This window comes from Zingiber officinale, chromosome 3B (genome assembly GCF_018446385.1).
Source record: "Zingiber officinale cultivar Zhangliang chromosome 3B, Zo_v1.1, whole genome shotgun sequence".
NCBI lineage: Eukaryota > Viridiplantae > Streptophyta > Magnoliopsida > Zingiberales > Zingiberaceae > Zingiber > Zingiber officinale.
Genome location: NC_055991.1, coordinates 15776602 through 15787273, shown reverse-complemented (window position 1 = coordinate 15787273; position 10672 = coordinate 15776602). Strand labels below are relative to the sequence as shown.

At 49.7% G+C, this 10672-nt stretch overlaps 1 protein-coding gene across 1 annotated transcript; it reads left to right on the top strand.

Moving 5' to 3' along the window:
* Positions 1 to 298: 298 nt before the first annotated feature.
* LOC122054704 lies at positions 299 to 1546 on the top strand. Its single transcript, XM_042616141.1, has one exon. It carries the CDS (start codon positions 299 to 301, stop codon positions 1544 to 1546), a length of 1248 nt encoding a protein of 415 aa, XP_042472075.1.
* Positions 1547 to 10672: the final 9126 nt, after the last annotated feature.

Below are 10672 nucleotides of genomic sequence, written 5' to 3'. Positions count from 1 at the left end.
TACGCCCCTTGACGCCAGCTTTTTGACCCTTTTTTGTACCCTTCTGCACCTACCTTCTATCAGACGGCGTTGGGGCGTATTACCCAAAAAGATACTTGGCTCGACTTTTGATATTTCCTTGGAATGAATGGGCTTTATAAACCTTAAAGGCAGTCCGCCGTTTTCACTTTGACGCTTCGCTATCCTCTTCCTTTCGCTCGTGGCCGTTTCTGGTAGCGCAACTTTTCGTCTTCCTGGTTGCGCCCGACCTGTGACCCCTCTCGTCTCCGACCCCTTCACTTGCTTACTCCTCATAATCATGGATGGTAAGGAAACCTTCTGGTATTCATGCTACATCTCCGATTTAGACTATCATGACCTGTCTTCACTTCAATCCAACTTGGGGCTAGATTCCGCATATGAGTTTCGTCTCCCTTCGCCAGATGAACACCCTTCTTCTCCTCCCGAAGGCTTTGTCACTGTCTTTAGGGATCAAATCTTAGGCGGTCTTGGCTTTCCTTTACATCCTTTTCTCTCTGAGTTGAGTCAATATTGCGATATTGGCATCTCTCAGTTTGCCCCCAATGTATTCCGAGCCGTCTGCGACATCGTCATCTTGTGCCGCATTTATCAAATTCTCTTGACCGCTCAGCTATTCCATCATTTCTACTCTTTCAGGCGGGCTGAGCCGGGGGTGTTCAATGTTCAGGTCAAACGGGGATATAAATTTTTTGATGACCTACCTTCTTCCAATAAAGGCTGGAAATCTCGCTTTTTCTTTCTTAAGCCTCCCGTCCCCTTAGCCGGACCTTCCCAATGGCGCCCCAATCTTCCTTCCAACTTCCCCTCATATGTTCATGAACCTGCCTGCTCCGCGGCTTCGGGCAAGCTTACCGGCGTTGTTGTCCGCTTGTCCGTGCTGATGCTAGAAGGCCTTCTATACTCTTTTGGTCTTAGCCCTATTTCTGCAGAAATCGGAGCTCCCTTTGGTAAGCTGCTATTTTTTCTGTGCCGTTCTTCACTAACTGAGGTGCTTTTTCCCTTTAACCCTGTAGTGGCTGCCGTTCTCCGCTCCTTTGCCAGCCAAGAACAACCATCTGTGGCCGTTCTGCAGGCTCTTAACGAAGAGTTGATACAAGGCCTATCTTCTGATCCTTCTGCTTCCACCGGTCTGCAGCCACTCCAACCCCAAACCTCTGATCCTACAGTTGCCTCTACACTTACTGCATCACCCGCCCTTAGCCACGCAGACTCATCCCTACTCCGAGTCTTCGATCGGCCTGCGACAGAACCATCTCTGACAGAACAAGTGCCTTCTCTCCCTCCTACTATGAAGCTGCGTCTTGCGCGCAAAGGCAAAAGAGTGGCACCGGCCACCGCAACTTCTCCGCCACCCTCTCGCCGTCAACGTGTAGTTGGTATCTCTTCTCCTTCTCGGCCCTCGGATACAAGCTTGGCCCAGGGGAAGGCTTCTGAACTAAAAATTGCAGACCTGTCATTGGACGTAACAGCTCCGGTACCGATCCAGAGTTTATTACCTACCCAGCCTTCGTCCTCTGGTGATTAGCCCCAGAGCTCGATGACTCCCCCAACTTCTCCTGTCATGCCCACAAGCTCTGCTACACCGACCCAAGAATTGCCTTCCCCGGAACTAGCTTTCGAGGCCTTCTGGAGATTGCCTTCGGAGACTGATCCTGCTAATGCCTCCACTGCTACCACATCTTCTATCCTTGGTAGGGTTGATCTATATGGGGACTTGGCCATCTCTTGGCAATCGACCAATCGTCAATTTTGGGGGAGCAGTTCTCCTTTAGAGGGGCTTGACCAAATTGCCCGTTGTCTGGTATCGGTAAGCTCCTTTTTTACTCTCAGTTGTTGACATATATATTTGTAACCTCTTTTCCTTTCCTATGGCTGTTTGCAGACCTGTTATGCGAGCTTGAGTGCCGTTCAGCATGCAGCCGAGCTTCAGCGAGAAAATACGGCACTTAAGGTCCGTCTTTAGGAACTAGAGCATCCTGTTACTACCTCAGTTCCTCCTGAGCCTTTATTTGGGAATCTGGATGCTTACCTGCGTTCTGCCGGGGAACCTGCCACTTCTGCCCGAGCCATCTCCCATGCCGCCTTCGATAAGCTACAAAAATTGTAGGTGGCCTTAAAGACGAGCGAATCCCTGCTGGTTTTATAGAAGGAGCGTCATCGTGAGGCAATTGCTGAACTAGAAAACAGGAAAGCAGAGCTGCTTTCCCGGTCAGCTGAGCTGAAATTATTGCAGCAAAGTCAGGAGCTTCTGCAAATGGGACTGGCCGACGCCCAGGCTCAGGCTTTTGCTTCCGCTGCCCGGGAAGCAACCATGAAGTCTCGATGGGAAGCCTGCCAGGTCACTCTTCAATCCTTACAAGCAGATCTCTTGAAGGCCCAGGAAGCAATAACTCAGGGCCAGAACGACTTATCTGTGGTCCGCATTGAGGCTACCGCAAATAAGAACAACTTGGAAATATACCAGGCTGGTGAACCAGAGCGGCTAAGAGCCTACAGGCTGGCCTATGTTCGTTCTTCCTTATTCCTTCGCAAGCTGGGGAGTTGGATGATCTCACTGCTGTGTTATGGGCCTGCTGGTGGGGTCAGATAAGCATTCGAGCAAGGCTTTCTACGCTCGGTGCCTCCTGCAACTTTTCTGGACACAGCTCGCTTATCAAGGGAATTGCCCCATGAAACTTTTCCTTCCTTTGAGGTGGACGATGGACTTTTCCTTCTAGAGGCTCCCCCTATTACGACCGACAAAACTTCCTCTGATGTCTTAGCCCAGACTCTTCCCGCTGCTGCTTCCCAGGCATCTGCTGATCCCGCATCTTCTTCATCTGCGCTGACCGATCCTGTGCTCCTCCCACTGGTGTCTGATGACCCCGTACCTTCTTCCCACGATGTTGCTTAATGGGAAGTATGCTGTAGTGTTAACATTTAGGTGGTAGTGTTGAATTCTAATGAATGTACTTATCCGTTTTTCTATCTGGATGGTCGTACTGTTTTTCTCCCATGTATCTATAGCCTGCCCATTTTCCCAGTAAGTTGCTCACGGCTTTCTGTCAATCAGCTGACCTTTACTAATCAGCTCGCCCTTGCTTGTTTTGCTTTGCTACGTGGCTCTTCTTCCCAATGACTGTTTTCATACTGAGCTTGACGAGGACTAGACTCTACTTTTTGCCTCTGACGCATGTTTGTGAAGCCCGCTGATCTGATCTGCCTATCTTTCCGATGACCACTCCGCATACTTTTGTCCTGCTCTCAGCGATCAGCTATTTAGCGAGAAGCTGCACTGAATGTGCCTTTTTCCTGCTTTCCATGTGCCCTACGAGGCGCCTCGTATCTCGAGCCTCTGCCTTTCCCATAATACCCCCTGGTTATATTCTCGAGGAGCATCACAAGGCGTTCCCCTTTTATCTCCGCCCTTGTATCAGCCGTCGGCTGTCAACTCACGAAAATATCCTTCCTCCGCAATACCTATAAGTATCTTCTTTCTTCTCCCTTCCCTTTGTTATGTTTCGCCATCGACACGGAGTAATCAAACGTCGCTGCCACAGACCGACTTCCCCTAAGACCTCGCCGAGATCCCCCCTTTTCTCCGGGTTTCATCTTTCCATTTGCTCTGTCTCCTTTCTGAGGTAATCTTTCTTACAATGACTTCTTCCCCTTCTTGGTCCTCCCTATTATCGGAGCATTTCCCTGGCGCATCGACTTTTGCCGAATTGGATTGGGATGACCTAAGGTATACTTATGAAATCCCTCCTAGCATTCGTCCTATCCTTCCTACTGGTGTGAACCTATACTTCGATCCTCCGCCTGGCTATTGTACCTTCTTTACTGATCAATTTGTAGCCGACCTTCGCCTATCTCCACATCCTTTTTTATCTGGAGTATGCCGCTACTTCAGGATCCCTTTAGGTCAACTGACTCCCAAATCCATAAAGATTTTATGTGGTTTTTTGATACTCTGCGAAGTTTGTGAGGTTTCCTGGTCAGCTCCACTCTTTCACTGCTTCTTCGCTCTTACTCGGCTCGCTGACGGCCTTTTTCACTTCCAAGCTCGCAGTCACACTACTTTCTTCTCTCCTCTTCCTCCCCCCAGCGCTAACTGAAGGAAAAAGTTCTTTTTTCTCCGGTTTCCAGAGGAAGTAGACTGGCCTCTGCGATGGCAATATGAGCTGCCTCTGACTCCGACACTGGAAGACTTCCATATGGACCTTCCCTTTACTGTGGCTGCGACCCGCATGGAGAATTGGCGCTTGAATCTGACAAGACTGTTGTCCGGCGACCTACTTTCTTATTTCAGGCTGAGCCCCCCTTCTCCTGAAACACCCCACTCCTTAGGTAAGTCCGTATTAGCATCTACTATAATTTCTCACTTTCTTCTTCCTCCGTTGAAATGACCTTTCCTATTTTTGGGTATACAGCCGAGGTTTTGAATCATGCCTCAGAGGCTTTGCCTTTGCCCATCAATGATCTGGAAATATTACGGCGCGATCGAATAATCTTGGAGAGGAGACTACTTCCTCATCTCAGATCCACCTCGTCCAGGACGGCTACTCAGCCTACTTCCTATCCTGCCTCCTCGACTTCTCTTCCCCCGTTTGCCTCTGCTACTGTTCCCCGGCATGCCGCTCCTCCTTCGACTGCCGCTCCGAGCCGAGGTCGTGGTTGTGATCAAGCCCACTGTCCAGCCAGACGCGTCTTCCGAGGAGCCCCTCGGACATCTAGACGTGCCCGCTCGGCCCGCCATCGTGCAGGTCGAGGTTCATCTGGTCGGGGCACTACGGACAACAGTGCTCCAGCCTCTCCCGAGAGTCACCCTGGCTCTGATGATCCTGACTCTGATGATCCTGATTCTGACAACCAGCACCTGCTTCACAGACGGTGTCGGAAGCCCGGTTTGACTACACAAGCTTTCGGTCCTGTTCCTCCTGCAGCTGCCTCCGACCCTTACAGGGGAAGACCAGCAGCATCCCGCTCTGCCCCTCTCTCTGCTGAAGAAAATAGTTCAAGCGACCCTCCTGATACGACACCAACTGAGCGTGTTCCTATGTCGCCTCCCGCTCCTCCTGGTTCGGCCGCCGGTCCTTCTCGACCTTCTCCTTCTGCCCGATATCGTTATAGAACTACTATCCCTTTTGAAGCTGCCTTAGACCGAAGACATGATATCCCCACGAGCACTCTGGTGATGAAAGGTTATCTTGGCAGTTTGTGGGCAGAGAGCATGAGCCAGATGAATACCTCACCACCATTAGCCTAGATGGAGAGATTCTCGAAGTCCTGGGCTAAAGTAAGTGTCCCTTACTTTGCACTTGCTGTTACTTGGTCTTAGCTGAAGGTTATGTCTTCCATCCAGACTCATGCAGAATCTTTATCTCTAAACCAATCTTTCCACTACCTCCATCATCAAAGCAAAGAGCTCCGCGAGAGGGTCTCTGAACTAGAGCTACAATTGAATGACCCAGCCCAGGCTAGTTATGCACTGCGAGCAGAAATCCAAGCCTTAACCAACCAAACCAAACGACAGGCAGAGTCCCTGGTGCGGGTCAAAGATGAGCTCAAAGCTTTGAAAGAGGAGAAAAACACAGCTGAGGAAGGGTACCGACAACAATTAATCCAACAAACTCAGGAAATACAGTCCAAGGAAACCCTTCTGCAGGAAAAGAACAAGAAATTGGAGGTTCAGGCAACTCAGTTGGAAACTCAAGAAGCTGAACTAAGGGCTCTGAAAGCAGAGCTATCCCAATCCCGGGCAGCTTTGACGGGAGTATCCACTGCCTTGGCGGTCTATCGAGAAGGAGAGAGTGATCGGTACCTTCGAAGTCGAATATCATATCTGAGATCTCTCGAATTTTTATCTCAAGCCGGGGCATGCTTTTCTGCATCCGTCCCTTACACGGCGACTGGAGTTATACGGCAACTTCATGCGCAGAACTTCTTGAACTCCATACCTCCTCCTGATTTTTTAGACTATGACAAAATTATTCAAGGATTCCCAGCTGAGATTTTTGCCCCCTTTAAATGATTTGCGCTAATTATTTGTACGTACGAGCAACTGAACTTTTAAGCAACCAAGCTCTTTTGTCATTTCTTTGAATGTACATATGTATCTTTAAGTTTTTATCCGTCTATCCTACTATTCTCATGCCCCACGCCTGGCCTGTCTTACACCCGCAAGATTAGATCTTTTCAGACTCGGTAGGGTCGTAGGTAATTAGCACTCCAAGGTCGGTCTAGGCTCCTTCCTTGAGCATCTTGCAAATAATAGGCCCCTGATGCTAATTTCTTGGTAACTTTGTACGGTCCATCCCATTGAGGCGCCAATTTTGTTACTTCCCCTACGGGCTTCACCTGTTTCCAGACTAGGTCCCCTTCCCTGAAAAAACGAGGGATTACTCTTCTATTATAGCTCTGTCGTATCCTCTGTCTATAAGCTTCCAACCGGGTAGCTGTTTGTTCCCGAACTTCGCTGATGAAATCCAGCTCGGCCAGTCGTCGTTCGGTGTTCCCCTCATCATATAGCATTCTTCTAGCGGAAGGTATCCCAACCTCCAGAGGCACCACTGCTTCATTACCATACACTAAATGGAAAGGTGTCAAACCTATACTTTCTCGGGGTGTCGTACGATAAACCCACAGAGTGCTCGGCAGCTCATCCACCCAACTGCCTCCCACATGATCCAGCTTGACTTTGAGCCCGCGTATTATTTCTCGATTGACTACTTCTATCTGACCATTGCTTTAAGGATAAGCCACCGAAGTAAAGGCTTGAGTTATACCGAGCCCCCTGCACCAAGTCTGTATCTTGTGTCCCTGAAATTGTCTTCCATTATCTGACACTAATTTATGAGGCAGGCCAAATCTGCAAAAAATATTCTTCCACAGAAACTGAATCATAGCATCCTCAGTATTTCTGGCCAGAGCTTCGGCCTCTACCCACTTGGAAAAGTAATCTACTGCTACCAATAGAAAGCGTCTTTGACCCGTGGCCATTGGGAAAGGCCCCACTATATCCATCCCCCATTGGTCAAACGGACAAGAAACTATAGAAGTTTTCAGCAGCTCAGCGGGCCGGTGTGTCAAGTTCTGATGCTTTTGGCATGGCAAACAAGTATTCACCAGCTTCTGGGCGTCCTTTTGCAGAGTAGGCCAGAAATATCCTGCCAGTAGTACTTTCCGAGCCAGCGTTCTTCCGCCTGCATGATTGCCACAGCACCCCAAATGTATCTCCCGCAAGGCCTGATCTGCTTCTTCCATATTCAAGCACTTGAGCAGAGGTCTGGTAAAAGACCTCTTGTACAGTTGATCTCCAATCATAACATAAGAGTGGGCATGTCTCCTGAGCAGACGCGCCTCTTCTAGGTCGGTTGGTACAATTCCTTGCTGGAGGAAATTTATTACCGGCGCCCTCCAATCAATCACTCCTCCCAGATTATTTTGTAGATCTATCTGAGCTATAAGGACGGTCTGTGCTATAGATCTGTCGAGTACCCAGGTGGTTAGGGAGCTGGCCATTTTAGCTAATTCATCTGCTCTTTCATTTTCAGCCCTGAGAATCATAGTGACTGTGACTTCCTTAAATTCCTCCCTCATCTTCTCATAGGCTTCCTTGTAAACTTGCATCTTGTCATTGTTTACCTCAAAATGTCCGGTCACCTGTTGGGTTACTAGCTGCGAATCTGAATATATTATGACTCGGCTTGCCCCCACATGTCGAGCTGCTTGCAGACCTGCTAGTATGACCTCATATTCTGCCTCGCTGTTGGTAGCTTTGAAACTCAGCCGTACAGCCAGTTGCATAATGTCTCCTTGCGGAGATATTAAAAGTACACCTACACCACTTCCACGATGTGTAGCCGACCCGTCTACATAAACCTTCCAGACCTCCTCCGAATCCGCTTGATAAACTTCTGTCAGGAAATCTGCCAGAGCCTGTGCCTTGATCGCGGTTCGGGGATGATACTGTATATCATATTCCCCTAGCTCGGTTGCCCATTTGATAAGCCGACCTGCTACCTCCACCTTGGTGAGAGCTCGACCCATAGTACTGTTTGTCAGGACGGTAATAGGGTGCGCCAAAAAATACGGCCGGAGGCGCCGAGCCATGAGAACAAGTCCGTAAACCAACTTCTCCAGGGCTGTGTACCGAGACTCAACCCCCTTCAATAGATGACTGAAAAAATACACTGGCCGTTGTACATTTTCCTGCTCTTTAACTAACACGGCCCCCACGGCCTCAGGAGTGGCTGATAAATAAACCCAAAGGGGCTCTCCAACAACAGGTTTGAACAGCGATGGTAAAGATTTCAGGTATTGCTTTAGCTCCTCAAAGGTCTGCGTGCACTCTTCCGTCCACTGAAACTTAGCTGCTTTCCTAAGCACTTTGAAGAAGGGCGCGGCTCGATCTGCAGATCTGGAAATGAATCTGGACAGCGCTGTTATCCTGCCTACTAACTTCTGCGTTTCCTTCAGATTCTGAGGGATCTGCATGTTTCGAAGCGCTTGAATCTTCTCAGGATTGGCTTCTATCCCTCGTTCAGTCACCAGATATCCCAGAAACTTCCCTCCTTTGGCCCCAAACAGACATTTCAGAGGATTCAGCTTTACACCATATTGTCTCAGAGTCCCGCAGGTTTCTTTTACATCTTTTATTAGATTGGACGCTAGGGGGGACTTGATCAAGATGTCATCAACATAGACTTCGACGTTCCGTCCGATCTGCCCCCGGAAGATTTTGTCCATCATCCTTTGGTAGGTGGCTCCAGCATTCCTGAGTCCAAACGGCATGACAGTATAGCAGAAAGTACCATCAGCCGTTATGAAACTAACCTTCTCCTGATCCTCCTTAGCCAGGGTATCTGATGGTATCCCTGGTAAGCATCCATCATGCATATCCTCTCACAGCCAGCAGTTGAATCCACCATCTGATCGATCCGAGGGAGAGGATAACAGTCTTTGGGGGTGGCTTTGTTGAGATTGCGGAAGTCTATGCAAACCCTCCACTTGTTGTTAGACTTCTTTACCAATACGACATTAGATAGCCAGGACGGGAATTGTACCTCCCGAACATGTCCTGCTTTCTTGAGCTGATCCACTTCGGCTCGGATAATTTTATTCTGGTCAGCAGAGAAATTTTTCTTCTTCTGCTTGACTGGCTTGGCTTCAGGTATTAAATGTAGCTTGTGCTCAGCTATCTCTGATTTGACTCCAGGTAATTCTTCCGGGGACCAAGCAAAAACATCTTTATTACGGGTCAGACACCGTATCAGCTCAAACTTAAGCTCCGAGGGTAAGTTGCTAGCAATGCGAGTGATGCTCTCCGCTCTGTCAGGATGCAACTGAACCTCTTCCCAAGAGATAGGCTCATCTGCAACAGGTAAAGGTTCTTCTTGAATAGCGTGCACACCACCATCATGGATCCTTCGGCTCTTGCGCGCCTCTACCCGAACCATGTCGATGTAGCAGCTACGGGATACCTTCTGCTCTCCCCTGACTTCCCCGATCCGCTCACCGACTGGGAACTTAATCTTCTGATGAAAGGTAGAAACGGCAGCCCTGAACTTGTGCAAAGCTGGCCTTCCCAGGATGACATTGTAGGAAGAAGGAGAGTCCACCACTATAAATGTGCTCCTCCTAGTGCGCACCAGTGGCTCAGTGCCCATGGATATGGCCAGCTTAATCTGACCCATTGGCTTGACCTCGTTGCCCGTAAACCCATATAGAGAAGTGGTTACGGGCTGAAGCTCAGCGGCATCGATTTGCATCTCCTCGAACGCAGCTCTGAATAAAATATTAACCGAGCTTCCGGTATCTACGAAGACCCGAGCCACTCGGCTGTTAGCGATAACGGCCTTGATAATGAGAGCGTCGTCGTGGGGTAATTCCAGACCCTCCAAATCTTGTGGGCCAAAGCTGATAACAGGGCCAGACGCCTGCTCGTGGCTGCACCCAACAGCCCCCACATATAACCGCCGACCATGTGACTTACGGGCTCGGCCAGAGTCCCCATCAGTGGGCCCTCCCGAAATCATGTCGATCTCTCGTACAGCAGTGTTGCCCCTGTTTTCCATCTCCCCGGCATCTCTTTGGTCCCCCGCGGGACCAGCCTGATTAGAAGGGCCTGCCAGGTCGGGCCGAGCATGTCCGGCCGCGGTCCGCTCTTCTTCCATTCTCTGTATTTGGGGTGCCAACTCCAGGGGAGGCAAGCCCTGCTCGGCAGCTCGTCTAGAGTCACGGGCGAATTGGAAGCAATTACTGATATCATGCGTCCTGGACCGATGATATGTGCAATATCGTGCTCCTCTTGGTCCAGGTCTAGGCGCGTGTATGGCAGCAACTCGAGGAGCTGGTCTGACTCCTTGGGCGGGCTGAAGGACAGGCCTGGGTTGAACGCGTTGAAGAGGTTGAGCTGGCTGTGGTGCCCTCCTTTCAGGTCGATTGCCAGGAGCCACTGTCTTTTCGGCCTTCCTCCTAGCCGCCTGAGCCTCCTCCACTTTGATGTAGCAGGAAGCTTTCTCCACCATATCATCAAAATTTCGGGCAGGGTTTTTGATAAGGTCCCTGAAGAATTCCCCTTCCAGCAGTCCGTGGGAGAAGGCGCTCATCAGTATTTCCGAGGTGGCAGAAGAGACATCATTGACTACCTGGCTGAACCGATTGATATAGC

Bases quoted from the DNA above. Each gene is read 5' to 3' on its own strand.
- LOC122054704 (XM_042616141.1), top strand. From the start codon at position 299: ATGGATGGTAAGGAAACCTTCTGGTATTCATGCTACATCTCCGATTTA.